At 40.1% G+C, this 18,649-nt stretch overlaps 2 protein-coding genes across 2 annotated transcripts in view; one reads left to right on the plus strand and one right to left on the minus strand.

Moving 5' to 3' along the window:
- LOC145463763 (cilia- and flagella-associated protein 251-like) overlaps window positions 1–12,953 on the plus strand; it is a 35,886-nt gene extending 22,933 nt beyond the window's left edge. The window contains exons 21-28 of the mRNA XM_081447552.1: window positions 7,172–7,238; window positions 8,592–8,663; window positions 9,555–9,646; window positions 10,103–10,231; window positions 10,562–10,667; window positions 10,753–10,843; window positions 11,678–11,812; window positions 12,239–12,953. Coding sequence (XP_081303678.1) covers window positions 7,172–7,238; window positions 8,592–8,663; window positions 9,555–9,646; window positions 10,103–10,231; window positions 10,562–10,667; window positions 10,753–10,843; window positions 11,678–11,812; window positions 12,239–12,450 — 904 coding nt within the window. The 3' untranslated portion in view covers window positions 12,451–12,953. The remainder of the gene's footprint in view (window positions 1–7,171; window positions 7,239–8,591; window positions 8,664–9,554; window positions 9,647–10,102; window positions 10,232–10,561; window positions 10,668–10,752; window positions 10,844–11,677; window positions 11,813–12,238) is intronic.
- Window positions 85–7,191, minus strand: LOC145463767 (glycogenin-1-like). Its single transcript, XM_081447559.1, has one exon. It carries the CDS (start codon window positions 5,612–5,614, stop codon window positions 4,442–4,444), a length of 1,173 nt encoding a protein of 390 aa, XP_081303685.1. The 5' UTR covers window positions 5,615–7,191; the 3' UTR covers window positions 85–4,441.
- Window positions 12,954–18,649: the final 5,696 nt, after the last annotated feature.

Consider the following 18,649-nt stretch of genomic DNA (forward strand, 5'->3'; position numbering starts at 1 on the left):
ATCTGTCATTGAAAAAAAATTCTATGAGAATAGATTGATTCTAAGCAAAGTTATTCACGAAAAACGTTTCTTACCATAAATTATCTCTAATTGATAGCTGTCAACACGTTGTCATGAGAAGTAAATTTGCATTAAAAGATCACGTAGCAGACGCGGTTGTGCGATTTCACACGTTTGTGTTTGTGTCGACGTCAGGGTCCAAGATTATGGTCTGTCCACTGACAGACCATAATTATCCTCCGCATCCTCTAGCGTACTGTACTTCTTTCTCGGGTGATTCACAACTCTTTGTCTAACTGTAGAACTTAAAAATAGATGTCATTCTAGTAAGTAAGCCATAGTATTTAATGCTGACTAATCTTTCAGATCCCATTATTCTTTTTAATATTCTACTTTTCATTGCAGTCGTGGATTAAATAAATAATCATGTGTTGACAATTTTGCATCTTTTGAAGACCTTAAAATTTTTGGCCAGCAAAAGGTTTGAACTGTGTGACGAAAAGTTGACAAACTTGTATACTACAGAAGGGAGTAATTTGAATTATCATTCGATGCATTTTTTTCTTCCTTTTCATTGGCCGAGAGCCAACCACATAACCTGAAAATAACTGTCCACAAATAGCAATAAAAATAAATTAATATTTTAAGGGGAGGCCTCGAATCACCTAGAGGTGAAAATAATTATGCTCATGCGTAGTACCGTGTAAATGTGTTTGGCCGCGAAAAATATTCTGCTCATGGGTAATTAAGAAAACTAATTTGTTGATCTAATGATAAGATAATTATTGAACTCGGTTATCACAAAATATCGTGATTTGTCAGTGTCTCGCAGATAAATTATTTGCCAAAGCCTAAGGTTGAGGCAAATAATTGATCTGCTCGCCACAATCTCGTTCCCAGAGTCTTCGTTCCCCTTGACCAGCGGTCGGAAAACGAGAGCTCTGGGAGCAACCATTTCAGGCATGCGCCGTAGATGCAGACTGCGCAGTGAAACCGGATGGGCAGAATCACCAGAATTTGGTTATTTCAAAATGGTTGCTCCCTGAGCTCTCGTTCTCCGACCGCTGGTCAAGGGGAACGAAGACTCTGGGAACGAGATTGGCTCGCCGCTGTCAAATCATTATGAAGGGAGCGTTTTTCACAAGCAAAGCTACATGTAAACAAGAATCTTTTCTACGAATATATAAAAAGATAAAAATTCACAGCAGTGCAGCACACTACATTAGCAGCGCTGTCACAGTAAGCTTTGCAAAGAACAAACACTTATTTCACATACTTCTATAACAAAAAACACCAAACACTCACATACATTGGAATCAACATCTTTGAAGGGGGCGAGTAACAAAATATAATAAAACATAAGCTTAGATAAGAGTATCTCAAAAGGCAACACATCCTTTTGTAAATATAATTTGAAAGCACACATCAGGTAGTCCTTTTTTTTTCAGAAGCAAAAATTCGAGAAAAGAATTATAGCACATGAACTTAGCTCTCTACCAGTTCTGAGACAACTTTTCCCAGTAGTGGTATGAATATGCTGGGCCGCTTCTTGTCAGTAGGGGTCTGCGGGATTCATACTTGGCCATACAGCAGTCAAGGAAGGCGATTTCGGTCATCGTGCAAGCATATAAACTGAACTAGAGTTCTCTGTTCGCCTCTGGTGACATACTAGTTAAATCCTTCAAGCTTGAACATCAGCTTACCTTCATTCCCTTTGGCGAGGACGATGCGAACAAGCGCTTTTCTTCGCGGCTTGTTGACGACAAGGGCGATCTCAAAGATGAGTTTCTGCCATCTTCGTTTAAGCTAATACCTTTCTTGCGGAATTTCTCAGCCTTCTTGGGAGTAGTTCCAGTAGGTAATAGCTTTCTTTTTTCGTTACTCTCCATAACCTGTAAGCTCATGACAACATGGAGTCTTTACGTAGCGACATAAATGGTCTGGAACCACTTGTCCTCGCAGTAAAGTCGAAAAAATACTCAACCAGCTCAAAAGACGATGCTTACAAGACCTTAGAAAGAACAATTTTCGCGCCCATTTTAACGTGAAATCACAACGGCTTTATCTTTTTAAATACTGGAGACCTAAGGAGACCTAAGGGTTTGAACATCGGTCGATGACTGAACTTTGCATACTGGTCACTTTCATCCGAAGGTCTTCAGAGAATTTCGAGCAATGTGCGAAATTCGAAGACGACCACTCAACTTAGCTTCACAACAACAGACCTAACCATTCGTGTAATATATGCACATGCAACGATTGTGGCTTTGTCTCGCGAACAATCTTCCTCTCGATTCAGCAAAAACAGCCAACAAAGATGCTAGTTTCCCGAAATTAAATAATGTGTGTCAAAAAGGAGTTCTTTGAGCAGATATTCTTACCTCAGAAAAGGAAAAAAACGGCGGGAGAGTCGATAAGCAGACGCCATGTTGCTGATAAACAACGCGTTAACGACAACTAACTTTTGCAAGTGCGAAGAAACCTTCAAAGGGGAAAAAGCTTTCGAATTCTTTTGATAAGGATCGAGCTGATGTGTTAGCTGCTAGCAACCGAGGTTCCTACTTTGAGCAGAAGTTGACTGCTCTAATCATAAGTTCCTTGGCGCTTTCGCCGTTCGAAATGGTAACTTCTTGATCTGCACGCGTACGTCCCCGTGGGTTTACTTTCCCTTGTTTACGCGAACGCTTTTTACCTGTCTCTGGCATCTCTCAACCTGTTTCGTTAGATGGAATGTGAATCCAAATTAGCTAGGGCATTTAAAAAACGGAAAACGAAAAATTGAACAAAACTTATTTCCTTACTAACCTTGTTGCGCGAGCGGCGGAATTCGGATCTTACAAAGGATATTTCCCGCCAGGAGCAACATTTAAGCCCGCTTTGTAATTGATATGAGCTCTATTCGGTTAAAGTAAACTAAGCCTTCACTTGGTCGATCAACGGGGCATTAATTTTCCGGCACACGTTTTGTGTAATTGACTCATTACACCGGAAGAACGCCCCAAAGTATATTTTCCTTCATATCTCGAAACGAAAATTTCAGCTAGTGAAGCGCACATTTTGAGTTCGTTTAATATATCTTGTAAGATGTGTTGGTGTGTAGTATCGCTGTATATTTTTACGAGTTGTGCCGTATTTTGACAAGCCTTAAAACTGAGCTTAAAACATATCTTGCAATACAAATGTGCCAAAAAAACTAGCACGTGGCAAAAAACAGAGGTGTCACTCTACAAATTACACGCGGATAACAGCGGAAACAACACAGACCTATGACCTCTAACGGCTTTACTCTGGTGAAATGTCCTCGCAAAAACAGGAGTATTGCTTAGCGAAATATTCAAAGATCCCCCTATCGTACCATATAAAAGGGGCAGATTCTTAAAGATATACTAGTTCGAGCAAAACTCTCAAAGCGGCTATTACACCGTCGTGGATAGGAGTTGTGTAGGCCTGTCACCCCATTGTTATCAAAGAGAACATGAAACAATGTTCAGGTATGTACCTGTCAATCTAAGTGTAATCCTAGCAGCACCGTGGCTTTCATCTGCTACAGTGTTAACCACTTGAAATTGCCTGTCATCTATGGGGAGCAGTGAATGGAATTGAGGTTTTGCTCCTTATAGCTTCCATCAAACTTGTGGCCAAGGACTTCTTTGTATCTACCCTTCGGAAATGGACCTCATACGCTTCAGAAAGACGCAGGAGTTGATCTTTCAAATTAAGTCTGCTTAAGTCTGCATCACTGTACTTTTCAATGAAACGTGAAAGTCGCTCATGTGAGAATACTTTTGCCTGAGTCCTGTCTGTGAGGATCTCCTTGCTCTAAACCACCTCCAGGAACCCACAGACATCAAAATAACGCATTGCAAACGTAAGGTAAGCCATTTTATTCAAATTGTTTTCTAGACGTAGCATTTAGAGTAATTTTCGAAGCATTCTCTTACATTGTCATATAAATGGCTAAAATTGTAACGCAATCGCCAACAGCATGTCACGTATTAATCGTATGCAACGTCTGGGCCGCCTGTGTTCCTAGTCACCAAAAATTTCACATGTGTTCGTCCCGATGACTGAACTGAAACCGCCTTAACTTAACCCAGGGGAAAGGTTTTTGAAGTCCTGTATTACTTACTTAATCCTCTTCGTGCGTGTCCGCACATAAGGCCGTAATAAGTCCTGTATACGGGGGGGACTTTCCCCAGGGAAACGGCTTTTCTCCTCGACTTTTCCCCTCGTGTAGTGTTTACACGAGCGGACTGGTTGTAGGGGTCTTCATATGATCCCTGAGGGAACATCCAACATCAACTGTGAGGGAAATTTCACGGGGCTTTACCCTTTGAATCAATAGAACAATCGGTAGGGAGGAAAGTTTGCCTACACAACAAGATTTTTGTTGGAAAAGGAGAGTTCACGAAAAGGGGCGAAACCCCTTAGGCCTTAACATCTATAACTCATGTTGGTTGCTGCAGTCAGCATAGGATACAATGCCAAACTCTTGTGCTGGCCGGAACAACTCGGTAGATCTCCACCAGTCCTCTAAATTATACTTCACTAGCAATTCATATAAAGTCTTCCAAAAAATCAATACCATATCATTAGGAACAAGAATTGGTCTGTCATAATCATGGGCTTCTTGTCTGTTTGGTCTGCATTTCGCGGACCATGGCTTAGGTGGATGGTAGCGTGGTCCACCGGCAAAATGGAAAGAGTTTAGAGGTCTGTAAATTATGAGTCTAATGTTAAAGGAAAAGGGTAAAGCCTTCCAGTTACCAGCAGCAGCGTAATAATGCCAGAGCAAGACTTGATCATCAGGACAAGTGTCTTTCATTGTGGTTTCTTGCCACAGGTTCATGATTTCCAGATAATGCTTAGCATCTGGTCTGAAAACCAGGAGTCCTGCATTGAAGCATGGATCCACTACACCTGGTCTGGCGCAAGGGGCGGCAGCAAAGTCATCTGGAATATCGAACAGTCGATCAATGTTTGTCATTAGCATGTAATCAGCATCAACATAAATGATTTTAGAATATTGTGTGTATTTCCACGCGTGGAATCGCGTGTGTGTGCCTTTTATTCTGTATCCAAGTGGCTTCCCAAAAAACCCACTGTTTCGATCTCCTCCTAATTTCGCGTCCAACCAATCGCAGTCCATTTCTTCGACTAAGCGAATCTCCCAGCCAACACTTTGAAGCGCTTTTCTTGTACCCTGGCTAACTCTTTCCGAGATTAACACAACCATGTTCTTGTGGCAAGAAAATGTGCGAATGGAGTGACCAAGAACCAGCGCAGGGATAGCAAACTTGTCGTCGACCACGATGGTTAGCCATGCTACATCGCCTCTTGATTCGATTTTCTTCTGTTTGCACCAATCTTGGCCAAAACTACTCTCGATTTGATACATTCTCCATTCCTTATAAGCCACTTCTAGTTTGTTGTCCTGCCTCCTCATTTCATCTTTGGAAGCTTCTGAAACAATCAACTTGGTGTATCTGAAGAAATACGTAAACAAGAGCGGTCTCCAGATAACAAGAAAAATCAGCGCAGTTAAGGTCGGGATTAATGTCATGGCGAAGATCGTTCGACGGCATGCTTTCTCTCGTGTGTGTGTAAGGGTCATCTCAGTGGGTTTGACCGTTTTCTATGCGAGACGAAATGGCGCTTTGGCAACAGCCAACTTGTTATGGTAAGTAGCCACGTGTGAATAATGAAAAAGTAACATGGTATGTTGCGTGATAATGGTGCGTGACAAGCACAAACCAACGTTCTCGATCTCCACCTAAAGAATATCGAAGACGATCCTCGTTCTCTTCTTTTTGGACCTAAGACTGATCGAGATTACTTTGATCTGAGTTTGAGTTGCTTACATATTAGGTCACTTCAGGTAGTTCAATAATCAACTACGGTGAAGCGCGTTTGACGCCCGAAAAATGTAAACTGCTGGTCACAAGTAACAGGTTGCAGATTAGATGCAAATGAGCCGTTGAAACAGAATAAAAACATGTGTTCAAAAAATTAAAAGTGAAATATTCCTTTTAGTCTGTCGAACTCTATCCACAGACCCTCTATTTCGTCTTCAGTTCGTCGAGATCGCAAGCAAACGTATTAATAACCTGCGAACACAGATTGATTTCCGGCTTCTGTTCGATCTGTGGTGAAACAAAAGCCCGAAATCGGTCTGTGTTCGCTGGTAAGAGCATTAACCGCAAGGGATTTGAAAAAAGCTCTAGCGCAAAGAGGTGGCCCCTTTGCTTGAAGAAAAAATAACTCGTAGCAAGAAAATAAACGTCTGGGTCTGTGGACGGACCATGTTCCCCTCAAATCATCGTCATCAAGACTTAATTGTTCTTAATTGCCTACGGTCTCCGGTATAATGAATCAGGGTCATTGACCAAACTTGTCGTCAATATGACAAGGTCCATAAATACGCAGTCAATCAATCAATCAGTCTTTATTTTAAGAGGGTAACACCTAGCTAATAGTTACACAACTAATAAACTTGTGGCTCTCTTAAATATACAATAACTAAGAATCTGTTAAAAACTTATGTAAAATTATTTAAAAATTACTGATAATAAAGTCGAAATTTAAGCTTGGTGTTAAGCTAAGCTTGTTAAACATGGTCAGTTTAACACATTGACGTCGGTTTTTCATGCGTCTGTCCAATTTTTTTACCATGAATTTCGTCGTAATCCGAAGACGAGAGCGGTCTGGGACGGAAAAAATGGCTGGGGAACCCCCATCACGTCTGGCTCGCTTCGCTTGACAAATTGTTTTCCTCTCTCGTTGGGAACCTGTTCACGGGCCAGGTCACAGAACTAGTTCACGTATGCCAACTGCTGCCCAAACATTTTGATATTAGGGAACTTAAGTACGCGCGTTTTTGAGACGCGGACGGTAGCCGGAAGTGAGCTACTTTCACTTTTAACTTGTCCGTACACAACCATATTCACATTGCTAAGTATCTTTTCTTCATTAGAGATGAGTAGTATAAAAAATCTGGGAGACAATACGGTCCTAGCAAGCGAAATCTTCTCTTCCGGTTGTCGTCCGCGTCTCAAAAACGCGCGTGCTTAAGCTCCCTATTTTCCTCCTCGTGGGACACCGGCAGAGACGTTATTTTTTCGTTGAACGCGGTAAGTTATAACTTGGTCCCTTTGTTTGTTTTATTTCTCAGGCTAATTGTGTTGCCACCTTATGAGGAAAGATTTACGCGGTATCTCGCTTACATCACCGTGGACAAGGTAAGAAATTGTCATTTATAACTGATTACAAAATTGTTTTTATAATCCTATAGCTCTGAGAATTCTCGTATCTGATTGGCTAACGAAGCATGGTATTAGACTTAGAGATAAACCAAACACGTGCAAGAGGTTAGACTCGATTTCCGTCGCTCCCTCGCGTCTGGTCTTCCGTGTCTACGTTCCGCCCCGAAAAGAAAAAAGAGAGAGAGGAGTGCGGGCGCCTGTCCCGAACAGCGGCTGATAATGGAGCCTAATAGACCATATTCGTATTGTCGGCATTGGACTGGAACTAGCTTGAAATGGAGGCTCATGCGGAGGAATATCGTAAAAAAGAGATGAATGTCATTTACATTTGAAGAGACTCCCCGCATTAGCCTCAGTTGCAAGCTAGTTCCAGTCCAATACCGGGAATACGAATAAGGTCTCTTAGAGGTTAGATTATGATCTTTTCCATGAATGTCATGTGAGGCAGGGGAAACCCAAAAACCTGAATCGCGTGTGTCAGGCTTTATTTGAGGCTGCGTTTCAATCTCCTTTGAATTCATCGTGGAATTCCTTCACTAGTCAAGAAAATTCATTTAAAGTGCAGTCGAACCAGACAAAATGTCAAATTATTGTGGTCGCGTTCGGAAAATATCCGACGATAGTGCTTTGACGGGCCATACGGCAAGGGAGCAACGTTAATTTCTCAAGAAACTGGCGAAGGAATTTTTGAGCTGCTTATCAACTTGAAGTTGATAAAGGCAAATAAACCGCCGTAGTGACTTTTCGAGCATTCGTCCTTCGTCAGAGCAAAGTGGGAGGTGATCGCACAGTGACTGTACAGTGTATATATATCTTATTAAACCTAGCGCGAGGGCCGTACTGGGAGAATATCGCCTGAGGTCTTGACAATGTGGACCGAGCGCAGTGAGGTTCGTACAAAAAAAGACTGAGGGCCGATTTTGTCCTGGTACGGTCCCGAGCAAGCTTGGTTAATAAAAGATTTATATTATTACAGGACTGAAAATGTTTACAAAAAATATGCCACGATCACGGAAGAAAAAACGCGCAATTCTGATTAGACCAGGCGTATACTCAACTCTGATGTTTGACAAACGGGAAGGGAAAGAGAGTTGGAAGAAAAAGAAAATGAATCTTTTATGTTTAAAGCAAGTGTTTTTCAGAAACGTTTTTTATAAATCAACCAAAAAATCTTCAAGAGTGATCGTGCGGGATCATTCGGGACAGAGCCCGGTCCAATACCTAGAGAATCTTGGACCGGCAATGAAGCAATCTGATTGGTTGATTTGTGTTATTGACCCTCTGAACTAACTTAGTCGACTAATAATTATGTATATTTTACGTCTTCAGGTTGGACTTCAGTGTCTACCATTAGATGGCAATCCACACAAGACCATGGCCTTGATAGCACATCCAGAGGGAGTGAGTATCTATTTCATACCAGTCGCGTCTATATGTAACGCAGTTACGCCTGTCACGTCAATATGTAACCCAAACACGCCTATTCAAATTAGTAGATAACGGTAGATAACAAAAAGCAAAACCAAAGTGATCACTCTAGTCAATCACAAAGGACACAGACAATCCAATGAACCAATCAAAACTCGAAGCAATTACGTGCAGCTGACGCAAAGCGCGGGAAAACGAGGGCGAGTGAGTCATGTTTGGTTTTGGTTTTGGTTTTAATTCTTATTGGATAAAAAATTGGCGGGACTTTTTTAAGCCAATCGTGTACCGTAGAACGTGCAAAACCAATAACTTTTCCACACTCAAATGAAAACCGCTCTATTGAACCAGGGCTAAAGACTATTTTTAGTTTTAGTTGTTGGGGGGAGGGGGTCCATTACGGTTATCCGAAAATAGGCCCACCCCTCCCTCTTATGTCAGACGTAAAAAGGAGTTTGCTCTTAACGAGTGGTGTAATTCCTTTAGATTGTCAACCTACTACTGGAGAGTTAATTTTGTGTGAGATATCATTCAGTTTAGATTGTACTAGTTCTTGTATGATTTAAACTTTTTTTCCCGCCAAGTCCCTTTCAGTTATAATGTCAACCTAGAATAAAACGCAAACGTTCGGCTGATATCAAGCTTCTTCCACAACGCCGATAATAATTCCCTACCCCACCCTAAAGATAAACCTGTTGAAAAAAAAACCCAAAGCATGAGTTGTAATTTCCCTGTCAAGCGCCTTCTTGCCAGATTAATTTTGTGAACGGGGCGAATTTCTTCAATGGTTTTGTCTTGGACGAATGGAAGGCGTCCATTGTCGACCTCGCGCCATTTTGACCGTTTTCTTTGTTGTTGTTTTCTAAGGTGTCTAACTTGATGTGTTCTTATGACGGGAAGTACGTGTTCACAGCCGGTGGAGAAGACTGCAGTGTACTGATGTGGGAAATTAACTTGGAGTAAGTGGCTTTTTTGTAGTGAAGAGTGTGGACAACCTGTAAACTGCGAGCTGTAGGAAATAGGAAATCCCTGTGTTTTCAGTGGCTTCAAAGGCTGCCAACTTTAGGACATTTGACCCATATTTTTGTTTTAATACACTTGATAATCGATCTTCTACCACAGAGGCTACATTACCCTTATGCAATAGTTTCGTATTGGTGCTTAGCAAAAACGCCGTGCCCAGCAACAAATTCTTCCGTCGAAGGGAGCCGCACGCAGTCGTCTTGGGTCTTGTTAGAGTTGTACATCTTGTTCCCGTCAAGAAATTATGAATGCAAATGCTTGTTGTCTCTTTTACTTGTTCCAGATCAAGCCAACTGTTTTTGACGGATTATCTGTCAAATAGTTTCCTGATTTTCCCTAGACAGAAGCCGTATTTCGATTTATACCTCATCTTCCGTTTTATTCGTTTTCAGCGCTTTGGAAGCAGCGGCCGCTCTTGGTGGAGAGGGCCTGGTTCCATTCTACGGTTTGTTAGAGGGCGGTCGGGATGGTGAGCTGTTCGCTGAACTCGAGGATTATTTCTATTACGCACAGATTAGAAGGTCAGTGGTTTTTCTTTTTCTTCAGTCAGTCATGTAGAAATCTGTTTCCTAAATAGTAAGGCTTTTCAATCAATGTAACGACCTGCTCAAGCGGGTGAAAGAAAGCCGGTTCGGTGAAAACCCGAAGATTTTCCGATTCTTGACGAGCTGGAACGAGCTCTTCCGCTGTTGTCAAGGTCATCTTGTCACCAGATAACGTCATGTTGCTAAATAACGCCTCTACCGAAACCCCAACGTGAGAATCGATGCGGATCTTGCAAATGTCAGAGAAATTGGAAACATATCCACATTAAAGATGTAACACTGTGGGAAATCTCTCCTTTATTTCAGCCAAGGGGTTGACACCACAGATACAAGACAAGTATCAACAAAAGTTCCCTTGGGGCAAGTTCCGTACATCATGCGAGCCCTGGGATTTTACCCCACGGAACAGGAGGTAAGGCTAGTGAGAGGGGGCTCTTTATAGTTTTCTTGTTGCTGGCTTTGGTTACTAAGGTTGTTTTGCTTTTTGTTTGTCGTAGATTGATGACATGATCAATGAGTTAAAATTTAGTAATTATGTCGCAACTGGAAAATACGTTACTGAGATCGATCTGGGCGAATTTATAAAGTGTAAGTATCCTGAACTCTGTTAACTTTTATTTCTGTTTTATTGGTCATTCCGTCGTTTTTTGATACAAAGAACTCCTCTTGCCCAGAACAAGGGGTTTTCAGACAGCTTTTTGTGATTTTACAAAATCCTTTCCGGCTTATCCTTCGTTAAGAAATATGAAAGGTTTTGTTTTAACTTGGTCTCGTTTGCGCCACGCGCTATAACAGGCTAGTCAGAGAGGGAAGTTCATCTCAGCTAATCAGATGCACTACTAAACTGCCCCTAAGGCTATCGCATATTTTCCCGCGCTTGGCACCCGCTGTATCCATTCTTCAAGTTCTGATTGGTTCATTTCATTGTTATTGTTCGTTGTGATTGGTCAGATCACTCACATTTGTTTACTTCGGGTTTGGTCTTACGATAATCAGTAGAAAACACTTGAAAAACTGCTCTTGTTCACAAAGGTAGATGGTGATAGGACGACGAATAATTCGTTTAGAATTGTAAGGCCGGTGGCACCCCCTTACAGTAGCTCTAAGCTTTACCGGGTTTTGCCGCTCCAGAGGGAATATGTAATATTTGAGTTGTTCTGGTCTGAAAATGGGTCTGGATGTGAGTTGGTCCGATTCGTCTTCAAAGAGAAGCGGCAAAAAATATCATTCTATTGGATAAAGCGCATTTTGCCTACCAACTTAGGCCTGAAAATGTATATCGGGATTTTAGAGGACAGCTGACGTGAAAAGTAGTATGGAAAGTTAGAAAAGGGTTTCGTTAAAACCAACCAACCAGTGGTAAAGAGAAATAAGGGACTGATCACTGCTACAGACTAATGTTACCCTGTGGTTGTTTGACAGTGTATGTTAATCATCGTCCTGCCTTTGGGCTGTCTCCGTTTGACTTACATGAAGGATTCACCAAACTCGGTACGCCTGGTGACGAGGGATTTGCCATTGATCGTGACAGACTATTGGCGTTACTACAGAACAAAGGTAAGAATAAGTCACTAATAACGGATTGTCCACAGAAATATGAATGTGTGTCTTCGTTTTGACGTTACGCGGTGTAAACATTCGCGTGACTTTAGACAGAAGCTAAAAACAGGAAACGACCTGAGTATATTGAATTACAAGCAGTGATCAAACAATATGATCTCTCTCGTACAATGAGTTTTACCTTATTTTGCTGTGTTCTCGTTCCAAACTTGTATGGAAGAAATTTGGGAATTCTGGAAAGGGGGGGGGGGGCAGTCTCCCCCAACATCCCTGCAACCTCCATCCCACCCTCCCTTCTTATCTCGTATCTCAACCAGTGTCAGTGAAAGAAAAGTGAGACAACTGCATTACTACCACCCCTTTTCCCGCACGCCACCGTACCCTGGTAGATCTTTCTGTTTAACTCGAGTATCTTTTCAACAGGTGAACATATGACAGAGGGCGAGCTGGCCGAGTACATGTCCACGTTACTGGGTCTTGGAGAATTAGGTGGCAGCGCAGAGACTGGGACTTATGACGCCTCCAATGCTACTGAGTTACTTAAAGAGCATCTTCCAGAGAACATTACCGCTGACAACTTTGCGGCGCAAGTCTTGGGTTTTGTTGCAGAAGGGACAGACTCGGTCACTAGCTAGTTGAATTTCGTGTTTTCACAGAACGTAAATTTATTTTAAATGTAGTCGTTTGACAGGCTTGGATAATAAAGTGTATTTATTTCGTCGAAGAAGTTTAGGCCTAAGCAAAGATTTTACCTGAAAAGAGATGAACGTGCTTTAAAATATATAACTGTTGATCATTCTCTAGCGAAACTCTCCAACTGCAAAGGTTTAACACGGGTTATTTGAACGGAGTGATCCGCCATGACAAACTTGTTTTCATATCAAAGAACGCTTTAAAGGCGCTCCATAATAGTCTAGTTGTCACAACACATTCTTGTAATGGTTATCAGATTGTAACCTAAGTTATGGACACATTCAGCCCTTTTGAATCCTTATATCAACTCGGAATTTGATGAAGATAATGTCTAGTTAAGGACCAACTTTAGTTGTACAGGTGTATATAAAACTTTGTCTAAAAAGTGTGTAAAGCTGATACCCTTAGAATGATCGGCTTGTAATAAACTTGTATATATTTTGCAGCTGTATGTTTTCTTATTAGCGTAGAGTAGCCAATGTTTACCATGGATTTGCTCGCATAACATAGGGTACCGGCCTCTGTATACTTTCAAATACGCTTGCCCGTGTTTTCCCTCGCTTTCGTCGTGTGTTCCCCTGCGTTTCCGCTATGCAGAACCCTTTCATTTTGCCATGAGTTCCCGTTTGGTTTGCCGTTGTTCTCCGTACATTCGCTGTGGGTTAAGCTTGCCTCCGCGGTCCATTATACCGTGCGTTCTCTTGTATGCCGTTTTACAAAGCGCTTCCCTGCGCCTTCCCCTTACATTCACCGTGTGTTCATTACATTTCCCGTGCGTTTTACCCTGTGTTCCGCTTGCGCTCCACTTTACAAAACCCGTGGTTTTTACCATGAGGTCCAAGTGGGTTTATTCCTGCTCATTCGCCGTGTTTCTTTGCGAATTCTGCGCGTTTCACCATGAGTTCCCTGTAGGTTTTTTTTTGTAACTTTTCCTTAACAATTCAATCGCCCTGTCTTCTCGTCTTTTCTTTACACTTGCCGTGTTTCCCTTTCGTTTCCCGTGTGTTCTGTCCTGTGTCAGTCCGATCTTCCCATTGTAAGGAACCTCCGCGTTTCACCGTGTGTTCCCCGTGGGTTACCCGTTATCTTTCCTGTACATTCGTTGTGTGTCTCCTAGCGTTTCAATTAGTTGTGACATCTGTTTCCCGTGCATTGCGCTATACGTAACCCCGGAGTTTCACCATGAGTTCCCGGTGGGTTATCTTTCATTAACATTCTCCACATGTTCCGTTTCGTTTGCCGTGAGTTCCGTCTTTTGTTCCCGTTGCGTTTCACTACATGGAACCTAAGTGCTTCATCATCTCCTCACTAATCGTTCCTATGAATTCGCCGTGCGTTCCCTTACGTTTCTCGTGTGTTCCACCATGTGTTCCCCGTGTGTTTCTTTAAATGGAACCCTTACGTTTTACCATGGATTTCCAATGAATTCCCTCCCATTTCCGTATGTTCTTTTGCGTTTCCAGTGAGTTTCGCGCCCTGCGCTCCTTGTACGTGGCGCGACACGGAGTCCCTACGTTTCAGCATGAGTTCACGGTGGGATCCCCAATATCTTTCCTGCACATTTACGGTGTTTCCGGTTATCTTTCCCTTGATTTTCTTCTTATGTCCCACGTGGGTTTCGCCAGGCTTTTGGTTATTTTGTGATATTGTCTTATGTCCTTTGTTTATTGTACGACTATTAGTTGAACAACAAACAAGCACAAGAAACGAATTTTACATAAAGAAAAAACCTCGAGACACAAAAGCATAAAGTTTTGTCTTTTCGTGTTTTTCTTTCATGTAAAATTCAGCTTATCAATGTATTATGCATGTTCATCATTTGCCTATTTGTCCTTTACAAAGGTCCGCCTTTTAGCACTCGTTATTGTAAATCAAAAAGCTAAAAAGCCTTACCTTTTTGGGCTTCTGCTTCAGTATACCCTTTATTCCGCAGGGAAAAGATCCTTTCCATGCTTTGAATTTGTTGTACAACCACATTAAAAGATAAGTTTTAAAAAGGTATCTTTCGGCATGAACTCACAGAAGCTCAAGACAGTGCGGCAGTTTGAAATATCCATTTGTTACGTCAGTATACGTCATAGTCACGATATTCGTCATCATAGCGGGATTTCAAATGTTGCGCGCGAAGTTTTGCTCATCATGTTGCTATGAAGTTCTAAAAAGAAAGATCCTTTGACAACTCTCTTCTCGGGTAAATGGGACTAGGAGAGTTAAAAAAGGAGATCAGTAGAAATAAGTTGAACTGGAATGTACTTTTTTCCATCGTTTTATTCATTGGAACTTTTGCACCGCCTGTTGTGTATCTTTTCTTTCTCACAAAGTTGCTTTCTCAAAAATCTCCAAAGGAAAAGTGTCGCGCGACGTTATAAAAGGGACATTTTGATTCCTAACTCTTGCAATACTTTCTGTTTTCCAATGTTGCAGGGATATTTTAACGAAATTACGAGCGCCATCCATTCGATTGAAAATTCTGGTTTGAATTTCAGAAAATTTCCAATGACGAATGGAACACAATTTCCGGAATATCTGGAAAAGAGGAAAAACTCGCGAGGTATTCTGAAATTTGCGTAAATTTCTTACCGGGAATTCCTATTCCATATGGTTTTCCTCCAGGAACTTTGAGAATTTTCAGTTTCAGAAATTCAAATATTTTCAGTTTTTCTGGAAGTTTTCTCAGTAAAATTTCCATACCATTTGTCTTCGTTTCAAAATTGTCGGAATTTTTGGTTGCATGGAAAGCGTCCTACATTTCAATGTCAACTTTTCTTACATTTCCATGCCGAAATTGCGAATGACTTAAACAAAACGTAACAACTATGTGTTATGACATTCTTCTACGCCAATCGTGATTCGCTCACTGAAAAAGGGTGTTAAAAAATCTGCACAAAAATTTGTTTCGTATTCGTCAGCGATTGATTCGTGTTTCTAATCCATATTTATGCAAATTGTAGCATGTGCTTCAAATCAAACAGGTCGTTGATGTGTGTAGACGTGTCTTTGGTGTGAAGACAAGTGTATACTCTTGAAAGAAGAAGATGCTCGCAAGAAGAGGGAAATGAAGCAAGAATGAAGTCTTCCTGGTTTTACAGCCAAAGGTGAGCATTTTTGTTTGGAAGTTATTGCCTAAATTTTGTTCCAAAAGCTACAAGAGTTCGAGGCGAAGTAATCGAACACGGACGCTATCTGTTAGCTTTGAGCGCCGCTTTAACTACCAGTAACCAAAAGGAATGCGCACAGAGTTTAATGTGCCATTTCGGAAGAGCTTTGCAAATTTCAGTTGGAAAATTGTGTTGCGATGCCAAGAGCTTTAAAATTTTCACTTTGGAACTTTCCAAGAGTTTAAACTCTAAACATGCTTTTTAAATTTACGTTCCAATGTCAGTTATTCGAGATTGTGAGCTGCGAAGCGCTTTTACAACTAAACGTAATTAAGGTGACATGCTTAAAAATTAACATTCGCTGATCAGGGAATTGCTCATTTCTCTTTTCAGGAAGACTTGTGAGAAGAAGAGAAGAGGAGAAGAGGACAAACTGAATTCATTGAATCAGGGGGAATAACTACAAAGATAAGAACTTTGAAATAATTAACTGATTCTAGTAAAAATGGTGGCTGATAAAATATCAAAGTTTCAAAGTTTCAAAGCAAAATTCTCTCTCAGGGTTTTATCAGATCGCATTTATTGATTGTCTTGAACGAACCATGAAATTGATGAATACCAGAAAGTCGATCTGAAATTGGCGTCAGTTACTTTAAAGAAGTTAAATCTCAGCCATCATTTCTAGGTGTAATTTTTAAATGGTACTGATTGTTTTGCAGTCATCAAAACTGACACAAGTTTAGGGCAATCGCTGGTGAGTTTAAAATTTCAGTGATTTCATATACTTTATTTGGAGGAAAATCGTTAGATCGCCTTGATTCAAATTGGTGGGTTATTCAAAGTAAAGATCAGTTTCGTAATTTTTGTCGCGAAAGATCGCTCAGAGTTGGTACACGAAAAATTTCTTAACAATCAGTACCATCAGTTACAAGCATTATACGTTCCTATGGTTACAACTTCAGTTGATGTTACTGTGTTGTTGTTTTTTAAGGTGGCACTGTAGAACAAACGAGGATTCCAAACAATTTAAGCAACAAATTAAACACTTTCGTGTGTTTTTTTTTTCCGTCAAACAATGCACCAATGTATGATTGCCTTGGAAGCCAAAATTATTTTCTTTTGTTTCTTTTTCTGTTTGCTTGTATTTGAAATTTAATTAAGAGGAAGAAAATAACTTAAACGACAATTTTTTTGGATTTGTTTTCTCTGTTAAACAATGTACCAATATGTGATTGTCTTGGAAGCCAAAATTATGTTCTTGTGTTCTTTTGTTTGCTTTTTTTAAAATTTAATAAAGAGAGCGTAATATTACTTTTACGTATAAAAATCTTGAGCAAAAGAATTTACTTTGGCCTAGCAACACTCGACATTTTCTAGAAGACAATTACAAAATTATGTTGACGCATACTGAAAACTCGAATGTGCCATCTTAAAAATATGAACAACTTTGTTCCATCTGCTGAAGTTCAGTTGGCAAGAGAACACCAGCAATGCCATAAAATATTCAAAAAATCATTCATATGTCATCACAGTTAATATAGCAATTGGTATAAGGCATTACGAAATCCTGTATCAAGCTATGTTCTCTCGCCGTGGGTAAGCTTGTAGATAAAACCCTGTTGCCTGGTTATAAGGATATCAATCGATTAGCGGCCGTAAGATATTCAGGATTTTCAGTTATACAGACCAAATAATCAAATATTTTTTCATTTGATTTCTTTAAACCCATGAAACAAAATTTAATAACAAAAAATGCAACCTACGAGACTTGCTATCAGAGAAAATCGATGACATGAGAAGAAAACAACTCAATTGAACAGAATCTAATTGTCTGGTTTTATTGCAAGAAGTTGTTGTTTCAGTTCTGCTAACATTGGTATCATTAAGAATGAAATTTTTCAAAGGTTAAGTCCGGAGAAAGTTTTCCTACCAAAATACCTAAAAATAGTAATAATATTGCTGCCAAAATCGATCAAAAAAATGCTTTAGTGTCGAATTGTATTTAATCGTCTGGGTTTGTAAAATCACTATCCGGTTTTTCCTTTTAGGATTATAGAGCAAAAACTAAACTTGCTCTGTTTCGTGTGGAAAAAATTACTGATTAGTAATCAAAACACCAAAAAACGACGGATTTCATGTTAAAGAATCACCACTTGTCTGGATCTTGTTTCATGGGTTTTGTGAAATCAGTCTTCTGTTCGTGTTAACATAACGGAGAATAAAATCAAACGGTTTATTTTGGGAAAAAAAGCATCGCTTAATAGAAATAAAAAGAGAGAAAGAGAGAGAAAAACAAAGTAAAACCAAACAGACAACGCAATTGTTGTTGTATTCTTTCTGGTTGTCTGGTTTTGTAAAATAACTCAACGCTTTTTTCTGTCTTTAATATTTTGATTTTAAGAACAAACTCGACAAAGAATGCGTTTTTCACGTTCAAAACATTACATTCAATTTTACAGATGCGAAACAAAATTTACTAATCATCAGAAACAATGTAAACAAACATGATTCGTTTTCTCCTGCTAACATAAACAATTTTAAAAATAAAAGATTTGACAAAATTTTTGAAATTATATTTTTTTTGGCTTGGACGTTTACTGATATAAGGTTTTTGTTATCTTGAAAACGTTGCGATCGAAGCATTAATTGTGAATTGATTTAAACAGCCCTAACAACTGAATTTTGAAAAATGTTATTTTTTTTTGGAATTTCTACTCGTATCATGCAAAGGTTTTTCTATACAAATCAAGCCACAGTTGAAAATATAGAATTTAATATCAAACGAATTTTCTCAAAAAAATATTTTTGCTCTGTATGACCTGGTCTGTACATGTTTTGGTCTGTATAACCTTCATTGTTTCTTGTGTGTATTGACAAGCAATAGGTCGTGTTTAAGGGTGGGTTAAGCCTAACACAGTGAACTTTGATCAGGCATTGGTTTTTATCTAGTAGAAAAAGACCTCTTCTGCCGCCACTCGATGTAACACAGAGTGTTTTGAAAAACAAATGAATAATTTCGAGCTGATTTCAAAGTTAGATTGAA

This window comes from Orbicella franksi, chromosome 12 (assembly GCF_964199315.1).
Source record: "Orbicella franksi chromosome 12, jaOrbFran1.1, whole genome shotgun sequence".
NCBI classification, from domain to species: Eukaryota; Metazoa; Cnidaria; class Anthozoa; order Scleractinia; family Merulinidae; genus Orbicella; species Orbicella franksi.

What these genes read in the sequence shown, in the direction of transcription:
- LOC145463767 (XM_081447559.1), bottom strand. Translation starts at nt 5,614, where the DNA reads ATGACCCTTACACACACACGAGAGAAAGCATGCCGTCGAACGATCTTC.